General features: G+C 41.8%; 1 protein-coding gene across 1 annotated transcript in view; it reads left to right on the top strand.

The window, feature by feature from the left end:
• ME3 (malic enzyme 3) overlaps positions 1-26,276 on the top strand; it is a 119,088-nt gene that overhangs the window by 46,971 nt on the left and 45,841 nt on the right. Inside the window, exons 2-3 of the mRNA XM_038132538.1 lie at positions 18,348-18,481; positions 19,809-19,958. Coding sequence (XP_037988466.1) covers positions 18,348-18,481; positions 19,809-19,958 — 284 coding nt within the window. The remainder of the gene's footprint in view (positions 1-18,347; positions 18,482-19,808; positions 19,959-26,276) is intronic.

Genomic DNA, 26,276 nt, shown 5'->3' with positions numbered 1-26,276 from the left:
TCAGTCTTCTTTGCTTTTATAAAGAACAACCAGCTCTCTTTTCCTCTCTGCTGTATAGATCCATAGGGTCTGTTCAATGTTGTCCTTACAAGGAAGCACCCCTTGACTGTGTTATGCTATAGGGTGATTGTCCTGCTTAGCCATGTCTGTCCTCAGCAGGCCTGGTGACTGCCAAAGCTGGCACTGTGAACTCCTCATTTGCACAGCATGCCCAGCTGGGTGTCATGCAGCTCGATGGGAGTAGCCTGATTTTCTATGCAGACATTTCAATGGGGCCAAAGGCAATAAATCGGTGTCCTATGGCGAGGGGTTTTTCTTCGTGTCACTCACAATAAGAATTCAGCCGAAGATCCTTTGTGTTTTACCTCCGAGACGAATGTCATCCTACACTAAAACGACTTGCACAGAGGATTACTTTAACATAACAAATATTTTTGAGCTGACTTACTGACTTGGCAGCCGGCGTGCTGAGAGCACTGCAAGGCTTATGCTGAGGATGAAGATAATGCTAATCAGTGCTGCTCCTCTGCTGTCTCCTGCCTCTCTGTACCAGGCATGTCTTTGGGACAGAGCCCACCTTTCTTCATTGCTTTGTTTTGATCTCCTGTATCTTTTTTTACAATGTGCTTTGGACCTTAAGGCTGTGATGCATGACAAGGGCTATTCTAATATGAATGTTTTTGAGGTTTTGTTCATAGTCCAGAGCAACACCTTTGCATTTATTTAAAAGAAATAGGCTGCTTTTCTTTCAGATGGTCTGAAAGTTACAGTCCTCTCCTGGTACCTGGAGTGCATTGAGCTTATGTGTCTGTGCTGCTGGTAAGCAAAGCTTGCAAGCATATTTGTCAATACTTAATGCTGCCAGGCTGTTTCTGTGAAGGGCTGTGTCTCACCACAGTGGTTTTTAGTTTGTTTTTATTCATAAGGATATTTTATGTTGATTAATTACTTAAACCAAGTAAAATGTTCAAAAGTCTATAAATGATATTGTCTCCATCTTATTTTCCAAGGAGTTTTACTGAGACATGAATAATATGATACACCCCATATTTAGATAATAATGATGAAGGTGATAAGTTAAATGGTAAGAAAGCATATGAGTCCCAGTCTATAAAGAATTATGTGTGCACTTGATGTTACATATCAGATGGCAGGAAAAAGCATGTCCAAAAGCCTCTGTGAAAACAGAAGGCCTTCATTTCTGGTGTTTTGAAAAGAGTAAGTCAGAGGAGGAAGGATGTGCAGGTGAGTTCTCCATGGGAGAGACGGGTAACAAAAATCAAAAGAATGTAGATTAAAAATGTAATTTGGGAGATTTGGCAGTAGAGAGATGTTAAGGTCTCCTGAATACCCAGGACCCATGGACGACCAGACTTCTCCAGTTAGACCTTTGCAAATACTTCCCTGTAATAGTCCCAGTCCTAGTGCTATGCTGCTCAACAACCTTTAGATCAGAACCTAGGGACCCCATGTATGTATAATGTCTGGCACAGGCAGGCATCAGTCATTCTTGGAGGCTGCAGGTGCTGCCAGACTCCACAGTGGAAACACTCTGGTCTGAGCCTGTGAGAGGGGAGAGAACCAAATCCAGAACCGCTAGGGCCCAGTGTGATAAATTAACTGTGTCTTTTCTTTATGCTCTGGCGGAAGCACCCAGCTCTGGTTTCAGCTGAAATCTGGGGGCTTTCCCATAAACTTCATAGCACAGGACATGCTGCAGAGACAGCGCATCAGGAGCAGAGCTGTGCTTTGTGTAAGGACAGCCTGTGGGCAACAACCAGCGCTGAAAGGCTACTGAAGGCTTCTGAGCCTCTGCCACGTGTCACAGAAGGAATCAAATATTGTTCATCCCAGAGCTTGGAGGTAGCACCTCTGTATTCTGACCATATGCACAGGTCCCTTTCCCTCTTCATCTGGAGGATCTCTCCTTCTGGAGTTGGTTCTGATCTAAAGAAGGAGCAAAGGAAAAGCAGTGAAGTGGTGAAAAGGCATATTTGTATTGCCTCTGGTGTGGGCATGTCTGGATGAATCCCTGGTTTGACCTGAAGACTTCCTTTTTTCTACTTTTCTTTTTTTAACCAGCAGTAGGGAATTCCTCACCAGCTTGTTCTTGCAGTAGCCAGGCCAACAATGACAAGAATGTGGAAATCAACTAAGCAATTATATTCACAGTGGTGGTTAACAGCATCCCTTCATCTGAAACAAATCAGTTACAGTCCAGTGAAACCTGCTGTACCTACTGCCTGGATATAATAGAGCCCTTGTGCATTTTCAGAGCATGCCAGACCACTTAAACAGGATCGATGAGAGGCAACAGGAGAGAAGTGCTATGTTTTATTAACCAGAGTCACGGAAAAATGGATATTCTTTTATTCATCCCTCTTCCACACAGAGAATCTGCCATTATATTTATAAAGGCATTTCTCTAGGTACTGCAAAATATTGTAGGAATGGAGTCCAGGACTATAACTTGAAATTAGCTGTGAACAAGAGCAATGAGCAATTGCCAAAGTAGGAAAAGTTATCTAACAGACTTGAAATTAGTGGTAGCTACTATGATCTTGGTCACCTCTGAAAAGCTGCAGTATTTTCTGTACCACGGGTGTTTAATCTGTGAGCCCCAGGAGTCCATTAATTGCTTCTAAGCAAGTCTGTGAAGAGTGGTCAGGAGCACAAGTGTGCAGCCTGCTGAACAGCACTGTACAGACATTTCTAAAAGAACATTTGTATCTTGCTTGAAGATTATCAGAGACCTACGACTCAAACAAGACTACAAAAATGCAGTATGTTATGATAGACAGAAACTTACAGAAGTCAGCCAATGTGCAAGAGGCAGTTTGGAAGATGTGCCCTAAGGTACACTCCCAGTAATGTGAGTCCTCATATACAGCTAGAGAGAATTTGATCCTTGATGTTTCCTGACCCGAAGAATTGAGTCCTCTCTCTCAGAGATGAAAGATATTCATGGTCCCAGGCTGTGCACCATACAAACTCCTTGTTTATGGTGGTTTTATTGTCTTTTTGTTGAAATTATTATTCAGTGGCTTAGTGACTGTTACCAGGTTCGGGAGGAATCTGCAGTGGGCTTTAGCAGTGTCCAGCCAGCAGCCATACAGTTAATGCAGCTAATGTCTGCTCTTGCTGAATTTGTTGTTTGAATTGCTCTTTAGTCTGCACAATTATCTTGAAAGTGAAAACAAGCTGGTTCAGAGCGAATTGAACAACAGGGTCCTAAATAGGAGGGCAGTGTGAACCAGAGTAGCAAATTTTCATGGATTAATGGCCAAATTGTTGTCTCATTAAAGTCCAATGGCAGAATTCCCGTAGGCTACAATAAGAGACAGGATTTGACCCTAAGAAAAGATTCCATTTGAAGCATTTGAGTGTCTCCCAAAAGCCAATTATTAAATCAGAGGCGCCGTAATAACTGAGCTCAAATTTATTTCAGGACCAGGAAACACAGTTGGGAGGTCAGTACATGCTCATCTTGTCATTTCTATGGTGACTTCATTGCAAAACTCGGCACTGGGCTGTGTACAGGGCTGACAATAAGGCTGAGCTGAGAAAGAGCCTGAAAGAATCGCATTGTAACTGATGAAAAGAAGCTGTTTCCATCAGCCACGTTGTCAAGCAACTTGGCAAAGCACAAGCAAAAAAGGTCTCTTCTGGTGACTGACTTCCACCGTGTTCCTCTTCTTTCAGTGCCACCACTAGTCACCACCTGGCTCTGCTCCAGGCTCTAAAGAAAGCTCCAAGTAATCAAATGTTTGCTGACAAAACCGCACTAACAGAGTATGTCTGTCTCCTCGGTACAATTTAATACCTGCACGTCATTGTTTTCTCTTTTTCTAAACAAAACAAAACAAAACAAAAAAAAAATCAATAGAAAATATTAGTTTACATGGCTCCATGTGAAAAATGTGCTGTGTATTCATTTTTAACTTCTTTTTTTTTCTTTTTGTTTGTTCAACAAATAGAAGAAATAGAAGAAATCAATTGGCAGAAGCTTTCCCAAAATGGCAGAAGCTTTCCCAAAATGCCATTTTACTTTTAGCGCTTTTGTTAGGGATACTAACCTCCTACTGATTCTGGACTCATTAAAAAAATTATCAATACCATGCATATGCAAATCCTTTAATAAACTGGGATGTTTTAAGCCTTAGAAATTGCAGAGAAGGTCTCAAAATTCAAAGGTGAGGAACTTGGTTGTTCAAGAAACTACACATCTAGAAAATCTCATGTAGTCCCCTCCACAAAATGAACCCCTGTTGCAAAAGCAACTCATAAGTTACAACAGCATCCTGCTAGAGTAAATGATCTGGAGGGAAGTACTGGCTCACTGAGGTCTGACCTGTAACAAGAAGGAAACCTAATTTTGTATTTTGTCTTTATTTTCTTTAATGTTCTTTCTCCTTGGCTGGCAATGTTTATGCACATGTATAGTGTATGCAAGTTCTTGTTATCAGAAGACAGCCCCAAGACATTGTTTTTAGTCGAGCAGCCAGATAAGCTTGTCTAGATCCATTTAAATGTATTCTCTTTTCCTTTCCCAGATGCCTTTAATTCTAATTTTTTATTAGGGCTATTTGGCGAGGTCTCTTTTAAATAAATTTTAATTTTTATGGGGTTTTTTTGTTGTTGTTTTTTGTTTTGTTATTTTTGTGTGTGTGTGTGTGTGTTTGTGTGTATACCTGGCCTCACAGGATAATGTTATGAGAAATCCTAGTTTATAAAATAAAAAACACAGCCAACAGAAAATATGTTGTTTCTTACTATCTTTCCAGTCAGACTTGTGGAAGTATTTAGGCAGAGCTATTTTAAATATCTAGGATCTGAAGACAGTGCAGATTAGAGACATATTTTATTAACATATCTTTGATAATCCAAGTAGGTATATTTATGCATCTACAAGTACCTAAAGGCACCTGGAAAGTAGAACTCTGTTTTCATGAAGAAAATGAAATTTTGTTTCCATTTCATTTTCATTTTGACTAAATGCATTTTATTTTAGATTCATTTTCTTGGTAAAAGAATGGTGAAGGAAAAACCAATTCTCTATCAAATATGAGTTGATTTTCCAACTTTGTGGCTAGCCCAAATGGAGAGAAAATATTTTACCTGCTAGCTAAATTCAAATCCCAAAGACACTAAGTTGAGGGCATTTCAGAATAGCAGAAATTAAAATATTTATATTTGAAAGAGTGCGCTTCACTGGCATTTGTTACATCCAGTACCTGATACTGAATTTGGCTCTGTTGATTCTGCATAAATTAAAAAGCATGAGAATTTCTTCCTAGACATATAGCTTAATAATGCAACATTTCTTTTGCTGCAAAAGTTACATTTATTTTAAAAACCTTAAGTCTGTAAGGTCACAGAATCATATAATATCTCTGGCTGGAAGTGACCCATAAGGATCACTGAGTCCTGCTCCCTGCTCCTCACAGGACTTTGCACATTTAGTATGATTAAACCTTGGTATGTCTTGCCATTGCTTCAACTGCCACTTAAAGGAGGCTTTATTTTTTAATAATGAAGTAATTGTCATTGTTTGCATTTACATTTTTTCTAGCAAATAAATTCCAAAGACTTGACTTATCTGATCTGCTCTGGATTCAGCATGAGTTTTGCTGTGGAGCCAGGGTTTTGCCACTGGAGTCCCGTTTCTCTTAAGGTGGGAAGAAAAGCTAGGCTAAGTGCTAAGCCAAACTCTCAGGCTAAGGAACAAAGGAAGCTTATTCCACTTTGCTTTCTGTTTCAGTATGTACAGGGTTTGATTTTGCCATGCCTAAATGTCAGCTTCATAATTTCCACGCTAGCCTGCTGCTGAGTGAAGGCCTGCATTAGTCTCAGAAAAAATCTGCAAGCTTTGGGCAGAAGAGATGGCTTTCAGAAAAATTTCTAAATTGGTTTAAAAGTTTTAATTTTTTTAAATTTGTTCTAGCAGAAGGCTTAACGCAATGCTTTTGTCTTTAGACAAGCAACTGCTCATCTTTAGACTTCATATCACTGACTGTCATCCTGGGATTCAGACATGGAGACACCACCCTCTTTCCTTTGGGGAATCCAGACTCCAACTGTGGTTAAGCTCTCTGTTGTGCTTTGTGTTTTTGAAGAGTTCAGTTGAGTTGATAGGGCTTTAGGAATGAAAAGTTGTTTCAAATTGTTAGGGGTGTTGTTGCTGAAGGGAAAGGCTTTTGGGTATTTCCAGAAGGTCACACCCAGGATCTTCTTGACATTCTCTGAAAGCTTCTTCCAGAGCTAGATATCTTTGACAACATTTATGAAGCTTGCACACACGCCTTGGGATGTGGTATGTGCCCTGTCTCAGCCCACCAGACATTGTAGTGGTTCAGAGACCAAGTTTTAGGTCAAAATTCAATCTGTATCCAAGGGCCCGGTCCACTAAATCTTAGTATGGGTTGGAAGCAACTTGTGAGATTGATATCTTTAAAAAGCAAGATTTAATGTTGTTGGGTGAAATTAATTGTGCACACTTGAACAGAAGGCTGTGAATTCACAACAGCCAATGTCCTGAAGGGAGCAAGTCACCATTGTGTGCCAGCAGGAGTGATTTTGTGATCTTTAAATCAGTGTATACCAAGTTGCCTAACACAGCCTAGAGCAATAAATGTGTAGGAACTGTCTGTAGGATTATCTTTGTTATTGACATTATTTGTACACAGAATGTTATAATGAAAGTACTAATAACAAGTTACTAATAACTGTGAAAATAATCAACTTTTAGTGCAAGTTTTTTTAAATTGTGTGCTGAAGCAGCAGTCAGGTTCATCCTGCAGGTTTGGCACTAATGGTGTTCATTTCCTTAGCTTCTGGCACACATACATCTGCTATCAGCTAGAAAAAACAAAAACCTTGCTTCAGGAAGTCATCAGAGGAAATACAATGAGTGTGTCACTACTGCAGCCCAAACAAAATGTTCACTGACGTTTCTGAAAGCTCTGAGTGATACATCCTGGAAATAGCAACAGCCATGAGATAATCTGACATTCCTTATCACCTCTGCCACGTAAGTTCTTTGCATTTTCTGTGAAAGAAAATCTGAAGAGAGAGGACAGAAGAAGCATTCTGCATCTGTGTTGTAACAAAACAGTAGAAATTGCTCTACGAATGGAAATGCACTTGAGCTTGGAAATGCTCATGTCCAAGTGACTGGGAACTCCCCTTCGTCTCTGGAAAGAATCAGCTCCTGGGGCAGTGCTGAACCTGTTGTGGGGACTGAAGTATCCCACTGGCTTTCTCCTCACCATTGCATACTATTAGAGAGCTGCACCAAAAAATCGATTTCTCTGTTTGCCCACATCAGTATCAGGACTGGGATTCCATCTCTCTGGCTCATGGGCTTCTGTCCAGCCTACAGCTTTTATTTACTGAAGAGGCTGCTGATGCCGTTGTGTGCACATTTTCAATAACTATTCAGTAACTCCCTGGGGTGCTGCTCAGCTTCAGGACTTCCCTCCAAAAGAATCCTTAGTCCATCAAAATCAGTGATGGATCAGTCACTCAAAACTGCCAACCTCTTCTCCTGGGTTTGGAAGGGATGCTGCTGTGTGGCAGCAAGTCAGACACACCGCCAGAAAGTAAGTGATGTTGGTTAATGACTGACATGGAAAATTCAGCACTTCTGTGTACTGATGGGACAGAAGACAAAGCTTTTGTGAACACACAAAAGACATGCCATATGGACACATACTCTGACAACCATGCTTTTATTGTGAGGAGTAACGAAGCAGAGTGTGACTTGATAGGTTTTGTTCAATGCTAAACATAATGGTAACCTACAACTTCAGGAGTGCTCCCTCACTCAGATTTTATAGACAGTGTGATAACTTCTCACATCTGTTTCAGGACCAGGAGGAAGATGCTGGATATGATAAAACTCCACATAGCCATTGACAACTGCCAAAAGCATACTGATGGTGAATTGTAGCCTTGTTTTCCCCAGAACACAGACTCTTGGATTGGATTGGAGGGGATCTTCAAGATCATCTAGTTCCAACGCCCTCTCATGGGTTAGGATGTCACCCACTAGACCAGGTTGCTCAAATCCCCATCCAAAGTGGCCTTGAACATTTTCAGGGATGGGATATCCACAGCTTCTCTGGGCAACCTCTTACAGTGTCTACCGCCCTCACAGGAAATAATTTCTTCCCAGTATCTAATCTAAACCTGACCTCTTTCAGTTTAAAGCCATACTCCCTTGTCCCATCACTACATGCCCTTATAAAAAATATTAATATTATTCTAAAATAAGTCTTCCTTATGTCCAATCTAAACCTACCTTCTTTCAGTTTAAAACCACTAACCATTTTCCTATCACAACTAAACAGGCCCTACTAAAAAGTCTGTCCCCATGCTTCCTATAAGTGCCCTTTTTATTTTTAGAGGTCAAAATAAGGTCACTTTTCAGCTCTGGCTATACAGACCTTCTTTTATTTCAACCACCGAGAAGTTAAAAGTCATTTTACATTTGCTTTATTCTGATGTTGCTGCATTACTGTGATGCCCGGCAGAGGAGAATCAAAACCTTGGCCTCAAACCTGAGTTTGAGAGGTCTATTCCCAGAGATATGCCCTCCTTACAGGTCTTTCATGACAGGCCATGAGCAAAAATCATGTCAGCCTTCCCAGTATTTGCAGACTCTGGCTCTGCCTCCAGTGCTCCCCACTCTGCAACATCTCTTTTTAGCAAAGCAGCTGTTACTAAGTTGAAACCCCACTGTGACTAGCAGGTTTGGAGGTTTGATTGGTGTCTCCTGACTGAGGTGCATGAGTGAAATCAATGCTTTAACCATAATCTTTACCTGATCACCCATATATCAAATTATTTTGGGATAACACTTGTTTATTCAAAGAGCCTGGACTGTTTGTTACCCTTACTGCAGTCACGCTTCATCTTTGTGTCATTTAGCCGAATTGTTTTGGGTACAGAGGAATGGATGTTCTGCTGGAGGGAGGAAGGAAGCCACTGCTTTGGGCTCGGACAATACTTGTTTAAGCTAGGACAGCCTGGAGTAATTGAGCTGAGGTGGACAGGCAGCAGCCATGCCAACAATAATATTGTTTGCATTTCAAGCTATAGCATCTAATGGGATCAAGAACAGAAACAATTTATTTCGAAACTCATGTGAAGGTTTGCCAGAGGGGTGATTTACAGCTTCCTAGCAATAATGAACAGTTCAGCTGTCTTGACCAACATGTGGTCACGCATGTTACAAACTGACATAAATATTTCATAACATCTTGCTGCAATTGCTGTCCCACAGAAATGTTTGTCAGACAGCTCAAGGAATCAAAAGGGGTTTAATCTTCAAATTTCATCTCCGAGTAATTGTGCCTTCTCTTTTTTTTTTTCATTCTGAACTTGGATAACTTATTTCATACTGTCCTTGATTTAAAACAGTTGGAAGAGGAGGATGGGAGTTTCATTTTTGAACTTTCTTTTTTAAAAAAATCTCAGGAACTTTATTAGGTATTTGATTTATAGTTTATAGAGCAGTGTATGCTTTTGAAACTTGAAGTGGTTAAGCTCAGTCTTGAGAAAGTGATAAAAATTAAAGCACTGGTATGAAATTAGTGGTATTTTGTCACCTGGAATATTTGGACATAGTGTTCTCACACCATATGGAAACAATAGAACTGAAATTTTGAGGAGCAAAGAAAGTGGAAAATAAAAGGACTGTATAATTAGAAGAATATTTACAGGTCCTGAAGGGGAAGTTGGATAGAAAGGATGTATCATTTTGTATTGTGTTTCTGTAGAAAGTGCAGCCCAGATGCTTCGGTGTCAGGGCCAAGTGTGCCAAGTGCTGAGCATTCAACTGCATAGATTTAGCAACAGCTCACATCGAGTTGTCAGTAAAAAAAGCACAAAGAGTGTAATGAGAGCTGGAGACAGAGGGTCAGACTCCATGTATGTGAGCACTTCATGCATATTCCTTTTTCCTCTATGCATTAAAATGAAATAAAAATTTTGAATTAAAGTGTTCAGACAAGGAGGACGAGGGAATGGGTCAGAGGGTAGTCACAATAGGCCAGCTACTCTCCTGGTGGTGCCAAAAGTAGTTTGGACAGTTAGAGGGCCCATGTGTGATTAGGAAAAACATGTGCTTGGCAAAGAGACAGGCCCCTGAGGTCAGCATGTAGATCATTTGGGACTGGCTGGAGGCTGAATTGGAAAAGAACATACACTGGGGTGAAGTGGTTTTATATATGTATACACACACACACACATATATTTGTGTATAAGCATATAAACCTTTAGCTATCTATCAGTCTTAGAAAGGGGTTTTGTGGAATGCAGCTGTAGAAATGCTGGAGTAAAGAGAGGAAAGCAACTTGCTTAATGCCTTGAGAGACAAAACCACTGGAGGGTTGAATCTCTGGAAGGCTGAAAAGTGGGAAGAAAAATATCAGCATGGCACAGAGCACAGCTAAATTCTAACGTGAGCTGCCAAATGAGGACTGCACAAAGATCTCCAAAGGGAAGCTGGACATTCTTGATTGCTGTATGCCTCCAGTGTGTTCCAGTGTCAATGGGCACTGCACTGGGGGATGCTTTGTCTGTTGAGCCCCAGTACAAGCTGCCTGGGTTGAGGTCCCTCAGTGACCTTGCCATGCAGGACTGCAGAAGCAGCGAGGGAAAAACAAAAGTTGTGCAAGTAGGAAATGCACAACTCAAATAGGAAATGGAGGCTCACACGGATTTGCTGTGGGGTGCTCTGTGTTTACCTGCGTGTTTAGTTGCCTTTGAGTGGTGGTTGTATCATTAAATGAGAGCTCAGGGTGTCTTTTCTAGTGGGTTTGTTTTATTAAGATGGCAAATTTCTTAGTTAGTGCCTTGTCTGTTTCTCTTGTTCCTGATTTTTAAAAGACAACACTGCCTTTCTCTGGAGTCCTTTATCTCAGAGGGTATCTGAATGTTTTCTAAACATCTCAAATGTTCTGAAGCTGACATGTGTTAGATCTCCTTGCACAGCTATCAAAGTTGTGGTTCAGGAGCCAAGCTTGCTTCTCCTGGATTAGACAAGGATATGCAAAGAACATCTGGTAATGCTCAAGAAGCTGCTGCTATGGTTCCTTTCTACAGAGCTTTGGTAGAAGTAGCATGTGAAGGAGGACAGTGACAAGGACATAGGAATGCTACAGCAGAGAAAACATCTCTGGTACAGTCAGTAACAAAACTGCTCTTGCTTTCATTCAGATTCAGCTTTCATCCAAGCTGTTTTCTTGTGAAGCAGCTAATTTTATGGCTGAAGCAATGCTTTTCAGTGTTGTTTAACAGAATACAGCATCAGCAATCATCCATGAACTGTAATCCAGCTGCAGCCTATGTTTGGAGCAGCCCTATTTGCTGGGGTGGCAGTAGCAAAAGAGATACAAATTGCAGAGAGGCTCCCACCCTCCAGACCTACAGCATGGTGCAGTGTGCAAGCAATAAGTGCACAAGTTTCGTTTTGTGTGATTTACTCAAAAGGGACTTCAAAAGGAAGTTAGTGCTCTCAGTAGCACCAGACACAAATTGTATGCAACCACAACTCACATAATCAGCTGCGTGTACAATGGGAGAAGTTTCCAGACATTGTAAAACTGGCTTTTAAAACTGTATTTTCTTAATGTTTTGGGTCACATTTAAACCTTAGAATTGCCTTGATCTTTCTTCTCAGAAATACTTCCTCTTTCAAATTGATGATGATGGCTGGTTTTCACAGGCTTAGGAAAGCAAGAATTGTCATTTGGGCTGCATTCTTCCTGTCTAGTGGCAGTATTATATTTGGGAGAAAAGTGTGTCTCCAACATCACACTAACTGAAATATTAGAGCTAGTGCTTGGCAAACTGCCTGCAGAAACTGATTTTACCCTACCCCCTTTCCACATGAGAAGGAATAATAGTTTCCCCCTTAGCTGAGACATAGACATGTGGGCTATGATACATTTCTCTCCTGGACTAGCTTGTTTCACTCACTAATTGGCATGAAAAGTTGTGACAGTTGTAGGTGTAAACCTGATGTGGAATTATTTAGGGAATAAAGTAGGGGAGACACCAGGGAGTCTTCCTTTGTTTGGGTTTAGGAGGGGCAATCCGCCTGAATCTGTGTGCCAGGATTACATGGGATACTTTTGGTAAGGGATTGAGAATTTGGGTTTTGCATCAGGGTTCTGCCCAACAGCTTGGCAGTAGTCCAAAACCTTATGTCCTCGCTGCTTACTCCATCAGGCCACCCTTGTCTGCAATATTTTGCTACACATGAGAGGGAAACCAGCAAGTGCTTCATGATTTTGGTTGATCCAGGCAGGAATGGTCTTCTACTTGCTTGTTTGCATACACCACGTGTCCCTCACCATTTGGGATTCTGCAGTGGTCTATTGCTCCTCATAATTTCTCAGGATTTCACTGGGGTTTTTCTTCCCCGTGCCATCACATTTTTCTGTATGTGGCAGTCTTGTTCTCCCTGAAGTGATTTTACTTTTCTCCTTTACCAAAAGACACTGAAGCTTGTATGTAGATGCATCATGCATATAAACACATTTGTGAATCTAGTCAAAATCAAAAGACTTATCTATCCCTCCACAGAGCCAAAGAAAGATTCCCATTAGCTTGGCTAGAACTTTGTGAGGATCTTAACATTGCTTTTGTGGGAAGAAGTAAGTGTGTCAAACAAGCTGTTCTTTGGGGAATTTTGTGTCATTCATCTTTTAAAAATCTTTTTTTTTCTCAATGCAACAGAAACTTATTTGCAGACAAAACACATTAAGTCTATAACAAGTAGATTCATTTATTTTTTTTTATGTGGAAGACAAATTGCTGCCCTGGAGGCAGACAAACTGCAAGAAGTCATAATGAGTTCTCTTCTAACTTTGGTACAGAGCTGTACCACTGCAGTCTGAAATCACAGTGCAGGGCTTGAGGTGTTTAGCACTGCAGTTCTTCCTATGGATTAATGAGCAAATCCCTCAAGACATTTGTCTTCTGAGTTTTATTTATTGAAGAAAACCTCCTGCAACACATAGGAATAGCACAGCTTTGCTGCTTTTTGCCTGGGACCCTGTCACATCTTGCAGCAGGAATATCCTCACCAGGAAAGTGGTTACTTCTGTGAGATTAAGCTGTGCGGGATCAGGTCCCTCTGGCACAGGGGCATTGTCATCTTCAGTTCTGCTCAGTCATACATTGGTGTAAATCAAAAGTCACTGAGAAGAGTAACAGAAATGTAATCCAGTGAAAAAAAAGTTACTTGCACAAAACAAAAGAGTTACTGGTAAAACCTCATTAATAGTAGGGATAACTTACATTGTAATTGAATTAGAGGACCTCAATAAAGATGGTTCCCCAGGAACTAAAACAAACACAAAGTTGAGTTGCTTAATTACCTTTGTCTTGGAGTTTTTAATAGTGTTCCCAGGCTCTGTGGGAGAGGAAGGAGAACAATATGAAAGGATTAGAAATCCACTATTATATCATTTTGTAACAAAGGGGATGGCTGAGAGTGAGGTAATTTTCAACCAGTAACTGCAAACTCAGAAAGAGGAATAGGCACTATGAGAGGAGTTTGTAAATCACAGTCAACAAAAGGTTTGCCCAGCAATGACTGCTGAGAAGACACAGAGGGGATTCTTCTTTCCAGGTTTCAAAGACGTTCTCCCCATACCCCAAAGCATCACAGGTTTGGGTTTTTCCTAAGCTTAAGAGCACAAACACATCTAAATTAAAGATAATATGAAGCTACAAGACTTTTAAAAGGATAAAAGAAAGAATTGCAGCTCTGATGCCCCCTCCCTCACTCTTTTTTTGCAAATGTTCTCAATACAGCATTTGCCAGGGTGGAGTTCAGTGCCTGTCAGTCCCTCCACACCAGAGGAGAAGCTTGAGGAGAAGCTTGAAAAGGAACACTGTGAAGAAGCTTATCATGTCAGTTGGAGTCAAGTAGGTCACTGTAGGATCTGATCTCTGTAAAAAAATCTTTCTCCATGTAGAAAATGGATGTTTTCTGCTGTTGCTCTCTGCTTCCCAGCCCATATGCAGTCTCAGTGGGGATTAGTTTAGCTTCTGATGCTGACCCCTTATGGGAGGAACTTTTGCTTGCAGATAGTCAAAGTACATCCCTACCATAAAACTGGACAGGTGCAAAACACATTATGGAAATACATGGAAAACACATTACAGGAAAAATCTGTATAGAATAAACTTGTTAAGTTCCCTGACTATTAGGTCTTCCTCAGCCTGGCTGCTAACATACTAGTTGTAAAGGAGAAATAGATTAACTGCACCTGCTCTTGCAGCTTGCAGTGGTGATCCCTGTGTGTCTGTATTTCCCCAGTGTGCCCTTCCAGCACTCTGCTCTAGTCAGACTAGGAAGTTCCCAGTTGCAGGGACTGTTGCCAAGAGATGTTCACTTGTTTACTCAGCTCAGAGACTGCCAAGCCTGCTGTCACTTGCATGGATGAAGGATGTGGTCCCAAAGGTTTCCTGAGAACTGCAGCTGGAGTCCCAGCATCACAGAGGGCAATGGCCTGGGACGGTATAAACTGCATGAACCCCTTGGTCTGGCCATCCAAGAAGTCCCACAGCCCTCCCTGTGCTGTGGCTGCATTGCTCTCTAGAGCACGGGGATACAGAGAGATGCAGTAAGCCAAGGCTTTGCTCCAAAAAGCTGCTCAGGAGCTGGAGATTATCTGAGTTACACTGGATTCTGGATGTTCTACACTAGGTAAAGAATAATTCAGCCCTTGATTAGGCACCCATTACATTAAAAGCAGTTTTCTGATACCATAGGAACTATCATTTATGTCTTTATTCCCACCTACAGAAGGCTGATCTATAATGAGTAAATTATAAACACAAGCCTTGCCAGCATCCCCCCTGCTTGTATCCAGCCCTGAGTGAAACACCCCCTTCTCGCTGCTATAAAGTGCAGGCAGTGCTAAAACTAATCATTATCTGTGAATTGGCTTCACCCTTCAGTTTCCAAAATAAGCGGCTTCTATGGGATTGGATTGCAAAGAGGGACCTGCCACGTAACAGACTTGGTGCTGTCAGCAGTAAGAAAACAGAAGCATTTGAGGTTATTTGCAGTGAGCCTTTTTCAGAACAAAACCCCTCACTTAGCCTCTATGTAGCATGAAGCCTTGTGGGCAGCTGATATTTTTGCCTTTGTTTTTGGTTAGTGACATAGCATCTGCCTTCTCCATGCCAACTCATTTCCAATACATTTAAAATTGAATTGAAGCACCTGGCTTTAGCTCTGCAAGGTTGTGGCTCATCATCTAATCATTAGACCTTTCAAGACCAGAAAAAGAGAGGTACAATATGGCTTTCAGGCAGTCTTTAAAAAAAAAAAAAAAAAAACAAGTCTAAAAGCTTTAATCTTAAACATAGCAATACCTCAGTGACTTTGAGCTTTTGATCTGGGGCAGAATGTGTTTCCAGATTCATTTCACGCTGTGCTGTTTCAGTGAATATAACCACCTCACCATGGGGTCCTGCTCCTAGGCCTTCACAGAAACTTCAGAAAGCAACCTTAACGTTAGAGCTGGCAATTTCTGTACCACTCCCAACCCTGCCACAGAGGCACTGGATGATGGACCAGCTCTGTACTGAAAAGTGTTTTGGAGATTTAACTGGTGGTGAAAGCAGCAATGTTTGCAATTGCTCCAGTCTGAAGATGCTTACCTGGTATAGTTCGTTCAGATAAATGCAGAGCTGCAGTAAATGCAGTGAGTTAGAGATGTTGTGTGTCTCTATTGCCGTGCTTAGCCTTGGACTATTGACAGCACAGTTGTGGTTGTGTTCAAACAGCTTGGGCTGTTGGAGCAGTTTGAGCTGCTCCTGGTCTAGTGGAAAGGTTGGAGATGTCACTTAGAGCCCAAGCCAGAAAACAAGAAAGGGTTACTGTAGTGGCCATTCAGACTATCATTTCTGTAAGGCATCGTGGTATTATTTTGAATAGAAGTGAGCTGAAATGCAGAAAGTTTTTCTTGCATTGCATGTGTGATCATTTGATGAAATATTAAAACTTCTCACTGTTTTATTGTGTGGAAAATCACTGAAAGGACTTTATTTCCTATTGAAGAATTACCACAAGAAGATTTTTAGTGGTTGGATGCAGAAATGGCTAGGATACTGTGTTTCTGCCTTTTCTACCCTTTTCAGAAGAGTAACCACTGCTGGGTTACTGTGTTTGCTTGCTTCATTTCTGTTCTAGGGTATGAGCAGGGGGCAGGTCTGAACCCTGATTGGCCAATCTTTGATGTGACTTTCTCTAGACAAGCAAGTAGAGTATTTACTGACAAATATTTCTGTCTCCCATTATCAGTCCTCTGTAAGCAAAGGTCGCAGGAAGTAAATGGTTTGAAATAGTATTCTTTTTTACCCATTCATAAGATCATGAGTTCATAAGTTTAACATAAGATAAACTTTGACATTCACAATAGCTGTATTTATCCTGCTGGGATATAATATTGGCAATGTGAAGCCAAATATTGATGCCAAGGTGATGTCCAGTGTTGATCTTGGTCTAGTACTTGACAAGTCTCCAGCCTGGAGAATGCAGATGATTACAGGTTTTCTGATGAGAACTTGTTGCCTCTTTTTTAATTCAGAAATGATGACTTACAAAAACTCAAACTTTATCTTGTGGGAATGTACCAGTTCTGCTATGAAACTCATTTGAGGGAAACTTTCTCTTGTCCAGAAAGGAAATTTGGGTCAGAAATGTCAGGAGGCATTTCAACAGAAACAGAAATGTCCTGGGTACAACATTCAACAATGATCATGGAGGCCTCAATGCTGTTTCTGGGCTTGGCAGCAAAATCCTGGACTCCTGCCTCCCAGGCAACTGCTGACTCCTCATCTGCTGGCTGGAAGAGGAACAGTTTCTTATGCTCTTACAGCAAAGGTTTTTGAAAATACTTGACTCTACCCTGTTTCAGAGCAGAAGAAAAGTCCAGTGAGAATGCTTGTGAGATAAAGATAGTTTTCAGCTATGCTGGAGGCTGAATAACTTTTCTAAAATATATAAAGCCTTTTTTTTTCCTTTTAATTTGCACTAGTGCACATTTTACTAATGAAAGGAGTGTCACAGCATGTATGTACAAAGCATGGATCTGGCAAACAGGAAAATTAGTTCAGTCCTTCCCTCTGTCCTGGCATGGGTTCCTTGGCATTGCTGATAGTTTTACAGACATTTTTGCCAGCATCTGCACCACTTGCAGGTTGGGTGGGAGTGTTGATCTGATGGAGGCAGGAAGGCTCTGCAGAGGGGTCTGCACTGGCTGGATTGATGGGCCAGGGCAAATTGTAAAAGTTCAACAAAGTGAAGTGCTGGGTCCTGCAAGGCCAATGGCATCCTGGCCTGGATCAGCACTGGTGTGGCCAGCCAGAGCAGGGCAGTGATTGTCCCCTGTGCTTGGCACTGGTGACACCACACCTCAAATCCTGTGTTCAGTTCTGGGCCCCTTACTACCAAAAAGACATTGAGAGGCTGGAGCGTGTCCAGAGAAGGGCAATGGAGCTGAAGATGCGTCTGGAGCCCAAAACTGATGAGGAGCATTTGAGGAAGCTGGGGTTGTTTATCCCAGAGAAAAGGAGGCTTAGGGGCCTTGTTGCTCTCTACAACCTCCTAAAGGTGGTTGTAGCCAGATGAGGGTCAGTCTCTTCTCCCAAGTAACAACTGATAGATAGGATGAGAGGGGACAGTTCTCAAATTGCACCAAGAAGGTTTTGTATTGGATATTAGAAAGATTTCTTCATTTCTTCATTTCTTCATGTGAAGTGTCATCAAGCATTGGAACAGGCTGCCCCAGGAAGTGGTGGCGTCACCATACCTGAAGGTATTTAAAAGCCGTGTAGATGTGCTTATGGACATAATTTAGTGGTGGACTTGGCAGTGCTGAGTTAACAGTTGAACTTAATGAAGTTTGAGTTCTTTTCCAACCTAAATGATTCCATGACTCTACACATGTTATGTGATTTGTAGAGGAGTATGATCGCTGTGCTTCCAGGAAGGCCATGGAAACTAGTAGGCATGAGCTAGTGAAGTAATATAAAAAGAGTATGAAGTGAAAGAAACACTAGGAATATGTGTAAAAACACTATAGAAGTAAACCCAATTCAGATGGCAAAAGAGTGTGAGTCATTAAAGCATTTCTGCTGTTGGACAGCTGATCCAGAAACTGCAGGTCTGGGTGGTCTGGACCCCACACTCCCTGTGGGGCAGGATTGCCTCCAGGCCCACAGGGGCTGCAAGCTGTTGCTTGCTTTCTTCTTGGGTATCCTAGCTGGTAGTGCATATTATGCCATTTGAATGTGTCTTCCTTTTTTCTTCCCAGGGAATGGCTTTTACCCTTAAAGAAAGGCTACAGCTGGGAATTCATGGCCTCCTTCCTCCTTGCTTCCTGAGCCAAGATGTTCAACTCCTTCGTGTGATGAAAAACTTTGAAAAGCAATCTAATGATCTAGACAAGTATGTCAAAAGTGTCTTATTTCCTCTCCCTTCCCCCTTTACTTTTCAGTTCTTTAAAGCCTCGAGGAAAAATTGTAGATACCTTTCCCTCTGAGTCACTTTTTTCCAGCTTTCCATACTCTCCAGCAGCAGAATCATAGAGTAGTTCATGTTTTAAGGGACCTTAAAGATGATCTACTCCCAAACCCCCTGCCATGGGGACACCTTCCACTTGACCAGGTTGCTCAAACCCAATTCAGTCTGGTCTTGGACAGGGCTGGGACAGGCTGGGACATCCACAGCATCTCTGGGCAACTTGTGCCAGTGCCTCACCATGCTGACACTCAAAAATTTCTTCCTAATACCTAATCTAAACCTACCTTCTTTCAGTTTGAAGCCATTCCCTGTTGTCCTATCAATACATGCCCTTGTAAAAAGTCCTTCTCCAGTTTTTATTTGGGCCCTCTTTAGATACTGGAAGTTGCTAGATGTCCCCAGCATTGTCCCTTCTCCAGGCTGAACAACGCCAGCTCTCTCAGCCTGTCTTCATAGGAGAGGTGCTTCAGCCCACTGATTATCTTCATGACCCTCCTCTGGACCTGTTCCAACAGGTCCACTGATGTTACTTTTTTCTACCACTCCATTACTGGAGAGTTCTGGTAAACTTTGGCTACAAGAAAGAAGTAGGATACTGAAGGTAGAGTGAACACATGTAGTTCATGTACCTATCTGTTTGCTACCCAATACATTCACTAAAACACTGGATGGAAGAACAGAAAAAACTGACAGTGTTAGGAAAAAATAAAAAGAAAACTGAAGCAATACTGTATTGGCTAATCTTTCTGAGTTTTCATTGTTCATCAGGGTTACTGATGGAAAATGCTGTTTGATTCCTGCTGTGAGGACAGTAGGGTTTGCATCTCCATCTCTCTCAGCTGCCGTTGATCTCAGGACTGAGGCAGTAGGACTTTTACCCTGTAGACCAATTACACTGGCTTTTCTGTGTCTCAAATATCCATGTTGATCTTGAAAATTCTATATTGATAGCTGTGTATGATGCCTTTTGATGCAAATTTCAAAATTCTAAGGTTGTGCATGGGTGTGACGTCCAGCCCTGCTAAGTCATTGTGAGCTGTCACTGAGAGTTGTGGAGCTGATCAGGCCCTCTGGGAAATTTTGCTCCAAGTACCTGCTCATGATGGTGACATGGTGCTCATGACACTCCTGCACAAAGGAGTGTCAGGGCTTGGGAGAACTGAGTACATACTGAGTGAGCCAGTGACTGCTTTTTGTGAAACTGTGAACTACCATAAATACTGATATATAACTTGTTTTTATTACTTTACAGGTATATTATTCTTATGACATTGCAAGACAGGAATGAGAAGCTTTTTTACCGAGTGCTGACTTCTGATATCGAGAAATTCATGCCCATAGTTTATACCCCAACAGTTGGTCTGGCTTGTCAGCAGTATGGTTTGGCTTTCAGGAGACCACGGTGAGTGAAGAGACTGTGTTTGCAGTTTTTTAATTTCATGTGAATGTTTCTTTTGTATTGACACCATCTTTATGTGGGTGGCCCAAAACATCTAAAACTCAATCCCTCATCAAAAAGTGAGCCAGCCAGCAGCTTTGTGTGTGTACATTTGATGATGAGTTGGGGAGTCAAGAATAGCTCTGACTTCTTCCTATAAACAGTGAACAGAGTGGTTTTGTTCTCAAACAGTGCTGTACAGTCCCCAAACAGCTTGCTGAACTTAGGGCTGCACCCCTCCCCATCTGCTGTCTCAGGAGCACCAAGTGCCCTCTGCAATGCTGTTTGAGTAATTGTTGGGTTTTGGATACATTGTGCTGATTTTGAACTTTTGTATACGCTTCCACAAACTATCCCACTAGAATCATCTTCATAGATGATGCTCTGCATCAGTGCCTCCCTCTCTGCTCAGAACAGTCACTGTATAAATTTATGCAACACTAAGCACTCTGTACCATGTTGGAAGACCCCATTCTGCATAATTTTTTTTAATGATTAATGCTTAGATAAATCCCTTGTTAGCTTTCTGAAGTACATTTTAACCTAGCCCAAAAATTCAATGGTACGGTTCAGTTTTCTTTGCAGGCTTTTTAATTTTTTGGTCCTTGCACCGTACCAGTAGTCAGATGAACATTTTGCAATAGACATTTACAAAGTAAAGGAATGGAAGAATACCATTTTCAAAGCATTTCACAAGCATGAGGTTTGACTGCAGTTTCAGCTGAGAGTAGTGCAACAGATGGGGCAACTGAGGCAGGTTCTACTGAGTCTAGGTCATGAGGGGTCCCTGAGGCACACCTCAAAGACTTAAGGGCTGTTTAGATAAGATAAATAATAACATTTTGTGTATAAGATTATCTTGGCAAACATGCTTGCTTCCTGCTTGTGATGAAAATTCCCAATAAAGCCAGTGTATTCCTTCATATGAGGTGCTCCTCATGATTGCTTTTTGGCTTGTGCCTGCCCTGGGTAATTGTGTTCTGGGCCTTGATGTGCAACTTGTGGATCTGCTGGGCTGTGGTAAAGCCATTCATCTATCCAAGCCTTAATCTTATCCCCTCCTCCTCCTCAGTGTGTATGAGGAAGCCAGAGAAGGATCTGCACTTTTAATAGGGGGAGGACACTAACTTCTTCTGGGCATGAGTAAAAGGTAGCAGAGATAAGACAGCCCAGTTGTGTTTCCAGATGTTGAGCTGTGAGCCACTGTCAGGCAGAGAAGAGCACACTGCTGGTTCTCAGCTAATCAATATTAATGCAGCAGCTGCTGATTCTCAGGTAATCAATATTCATGCAGCAATTCCTGCTGTACACCACTGTGTCTTTGCCTCCTGGCTGCCTTTACCTTGCAATGAGTTAAAACAATATTTGAGAGCTTTGCTTCTTTTCTTTTCCATCCATTGTTTTCTTCAGGAAAGTTCCACATGCTTAACTCTTTCTGCAGTTGTTTCTGTTGGAGAATTCCCCTTCCTGTAGCTCCTGTCTTTCTCATGTTTTAAATCCACATTATTTTACTAATGTGATAGGAATGTCTGTTCTCATAGTCCAACAGTTTTGCTACTAAATTTGGACTGGGTCTTTTCTGGGTTCCAGCCTATGGCTTCTTCAGGAAAGAGCAATGTCCTTGGTACACTGGATTTCCTGTGGTGGGGAGTTTGTTTCCCTGAAGATACAGAATGAATTCCAGCCTAGCTTCAGATTTGGATGTAATCAAAGTTGTTTTAGCAGACAGATGTTTTTATTGTGAAAATAAAAGAGCTGTTATATCACGTAAAGTGATGAGACTAAAATGGGAAGTGTGTATTTGTGCTGGTTTTCAATCTGACTCTTATTGTCTTGGAGGATATATTTTCTGTCCTGGAGCATATTATATACATTGGGAGTTGGCCTGCAAGACACATAGTTCAAGGTAGGGTGCCAATACTTCCGCTAAAATCTCCGTTTTAAAACTGCACATTGTGCTGCAACACGGATGGATGTGCCCACATAGCAGAACTTATTGTGCAGTCTGTCTGTGACCACAGCAGCAGCAACCTTTGGATACAGTTAGCTTCTTCCCCATGCTGGGATCTTTCTCAGCCCCATTAGTGCTTGGCTTTATACTTGAAGGTTGAGCCTGGAAGGAGTGCAGTGCACGTAACTTGCTTACAAAGCAGCTCTTGTACAACAGAATCTAAAAACAGTCCCAAGATGTCCAGCAGGGCTTCTCTCAGAATCATTTATCAGAGCACATTTGTCTATGTTTCCATGCCTGCAGGTTTTGTTTGTCAGATACTGTTTGTTGTTGTAATTGCAGGACTCAATGCCTCTTTTCCCTTTCTTAGTCTTGATATACAAACCCTTAAAGGGTAAGCTCTCTAACCTGCACTTTTATGGGCCAGTGGACAGAGTTCTCCTTCCAGGTCAGGGCTCCAGCACATACTCCCTGCAAGCAGATTTATCTGCTCCAAATGGATTAAGACACCTGGTGTTCCTTTCTTTCAAAAGGCTATCCAACCAGAGTCTAAATGAACAGGTTTTCTATATTTAACAGTAAAAAAGAGCTAGTAGGAACAAAAACACTTGCAGGCATTCAACTGTTCTCATGCTTATCTGTGATGCCCACAGTTTCTCCACTTCTTCTGGTGGGCCAGGCATAGCTCCTGATGCCCCAGCAGGTTCTCTGCCTTCCCCAAACTCCTACTGCCTTTCTCTTTACCGGTTGCTTTAAATCCTTCAGGCAGGACTTTTTCTTTTCCATTGACTTCAGACTTCTTCCAATATGATTAAGCCTCAGAGATTTAAAATGATGAAATAGAGGTGGAACCATAACATTTATAAAAATTACATTCAGGCACCGTTGCCTAAGAACTATGAAGTTTTTGCTGGAAGGTGTCTATATTGAATACATTTTTCCTATCTTGTTTTCTAGCCAGCTCCCTGGTCATTTAACAATATTTGTTTATTTAAAGCCATGTAATAAGCATTACAGCCTTCAGGCTAAAGCACAGTTTCATTTTGTATTTTAATTTTTTTAATAAGAAATATAAATTACTATGTAATTTGTAAGTAAGGTTAAAGTACTAAGCAATAACACCTCTTCTGCAGGAATGATTAAAAACCCTGTCAAAATCTCTTTTCTATTATCAAACCATGTTAAATAAGCACAAAAGAAGAGTAACATGTCCAAAGAGAAGTCTTCCTCAGCACAGGCCCCGTTTGCGGCTGTGGCCAGTAACAGAAGGAATACAGGACTAGATAGGCAAACCTGCTCACTTCTTGGGGACTTCTCAGGTTATGCTCCTCCTCATTTTGTGTCTTGTGGCTGCAGTTTTGTTACGAAAATCCATTGCCCTCTTTGACTCACAAGTTCTGCAAAGGTGGTGAGGGGACCCAGATGTATGCACATTGTCAAAGCCAAAGGATGTGACTGAAAATAAGAGTCCCAAAGTGACAAGACTTGTTTCAAATAAAGAATATATCTGTTGCAGTGTATGATGATCAAGGGTGATTCAAACTTAAGGGAGATTTCTTGCAGAGCTGTAGATCTTCAGATCCTATGTCTGCACACGTGCAGCTTTGCAGACTGTCTCCTGTAGTCCAGCCCTGGCATCCCTTCAGTCCTCCCTCCCATCACCCCTGTGCCTCTACAGATGTCCTTACTGCTGTGTAATGATGGTTCAAGGATAAATCTGGGCAGATCCAAGTCCTTTTTGGGCCAGGCTGGCAGTAATGCAAATAGCCAGTTCACGCCTCCTGGACGAGAGCTGTGCTGCTGTGCTGAAGCAGAAGCAAGCTGCTCAAGGCGTGGGGGGGGCAGGTTTGCTTATGTTCAGCAGCAGTGATAACAAAACTGGCTTTAAGCAAAGGACAGGCTATCGTGGGGTATCCAAGGAATATGTACCTTGAAGTGTTTGCTTTTCAAAGCCCAGGAACCCCTTATACAAATCAGAAGCTTGTTAGAAAGAAAGAATGAAATGTAACAGAGCAGGGCTTGCAACTCTGAGACACTAAATGAAGGAAGGAAGGAGGAATCTTGGTTCTTTGATCCTGCTAACAGGCAGAGCCACCATTTCCTTGGGAAATGCTTCTACCACCCCTATAAGCTTTCAGACTGTGCTTGAGAGTCCTTTTTGCTTTCCAGTAAGGATACAAAGCCTCTACAAAAGAAAAAGTGCATAGTAGTACTTTGATTTTTTTTTCCTTTTCTGTTCTTTTGTTTTTAATGTAAAATGCACTTAATGAGTAGTATGGGGTCCTTATGGAGCACACATGCAATACTATTTAAAAGTTATGTTTTAAGCCTGAGGATCTCTTTTAATTTCTTTGAAAGGGACTATACTTCTTCACAAAGAGGTAGTAAAGAGGAAACTTAGGGCATGGAATAAGGGTTTTATTCCTTCTGTGATGGTGAGGGGCAGTTTATTACCATGGCATGAGACCACAGTCTCTCAAGACACTTGTTAATTCATAAATATAGTGGTATTTGAAAGTGTAAAGTTTTCAGCTGCTCCTCAATGGCTTTTGGCATCCCCTGAGAGTAGAGCTGGAAAAGTTGGTTGTATCACCATTGGAGAATGGTTATGGGGACAGAAAAAACTTGCCTAAGTTCACTTTTTTCCCCTACAAATGTAATGTTCCTTGAGAACTGTTTGCAGAACAATGCAAGACATGTTGGGATAAGTTAAACCTGGAGAAAGCTAACAGGATGCAGATGGTGTGAAAATCAAGTCTGACAGAATAATGATCTGTGTCTCTGAAGAAAAACGAGTAAATGAAACATCAGTCAATCTGCAGAATTGTCTTGTCAGCAGGTCTGGCTCTGATCAGTGACTTTATTTTTGTGGTGTTGTGCTGTCTGAGCAGCAGACAGGAAAGGAGGGAAAGAGGGAAAGTTACCTGCCATTTCTGGACACTTTAAGACCAAATCAAATGGAATTAGAAGTAAAGTGGTAATCCCAGACTTGTCCCTAACCACAGAATTGTCTCCCTTCCCTCTTCTATATAACACTGGAGACCAGAAGTGAGAGGGAAGACTGAGGTTTGGATTATTGTCCTGAAACTTTGTTTTGAAACTCCTTTAGACAATCCCTACTTCTTGTAAAAACACCAGTTGTCGTAACTTCTCTTGTTGCCACCAGCCTGGTTCAGCCTTCTTCCAGAGGCAGCTGAAGTCAGTGCATGAGAAGAGGAATGTGTTCAACAGTGTGTTTAGGTAACATTGCCACAGCCACCCAAAGACTGGTTTTGTGACTGACTGAAGGGGAGGGAGTGTCTGTGGAAAGTCTCACAGCGACCGTGTATATCCGGGAAGCTCTGAAGAGGCTGTCAGGACACATAGGTGGGAGACAGTCATTGGTAAGGGGCATGATTATTGAATGAAGGGTGAAGACCGTGGTTGGAATAGATGAGGAGAAAGTAGTTCATGCAGAGGGAGCCCAAAGCTGCTGAAAATGGCTCAGCCTGTTTGGAACTTCAGAGAGCTGGCAAAGTAATTCAAAGGTTCCCACTGCTCTCTCTCACCCCACTTTCTTTAGGCAAGCTTTTTCAGTGGGCTGTACCACTGTCCTTGTCACTTCTCTGTTTCCACTTCACTGAAGTGTTTTTCAAAATGTGGAGACAAGCACAGATTGGTTTGTGGGCATACAGAGAGAAGAGCTGGTGTATTGGTCCTGATCTGAGGTTCCACGCAGGCTGGGGAATGGATGGACACTTTTGGTGTTGTGAGGCTGTAACACAGTTTCTATACTGCAATGAGTGAAAAAGGGAGTGAAAAATGACTTAGCTCCATCTTTTCATTGGAAAAAACAGTTAGTACTCCTTGTTCCACATCTCCGGTCTTCTCTCTCTCTTCCTCATTTTTCCTAAGAAAAATGTGTATGCACTGGCTCTAAAAACCATGAGAAACCTTTATGGGCATAAGGGAAAATGTCAGGCCCACAGAAGTTAACAGCAGATCTCATGTTAATTTATGAAGGTCAGGCTTTCCGCTCCTGTCAGAGGTGATTTAGATTTAAGTCTGCTGAAATTCCCTGATTTACCAGGAGAAGCTCGAAGGAAGAGGTGGAGTTGCCCAAAAGAAAGAGTTTGACCTGGTGAAGGAAATACAAGAGAACGTGTTCTCCTTTGATCTGGCATAAATCTATGCTGCTGCCACAAGAAACAACCCCACCTCAAACAAAAATTGCCAAAGACAGGGAGGAGGGAGAAGAATTATTTAGAATAATGAATACCAGGATGTCGATTTGAGGAGAAATGGTGCTGTCATGAAAACCTTGCACAGCAGTATCCATTGGGCTGTGGAAC

The sequence above is a fragment of the Motacilla alba genome, chromosome 1 (genome assembly GCF_015832195.1).
Source record: "Motacilla alba alba isolate MOTALB_02 chromosome 1, Motacilla_alba_V1.0_pri, whole genome shotgun sequence".
Taxonomy (NCBI): Eukaryota; Metazoa; Chordata; class Aves; order Passeriformes; family Motacillidae; genus Motacilla; species Motacilla alba.
Note: the sequence above shows the minus strand (reverse complement) of the source record. Positions and strands in the feature narration are given on the sequence as shown.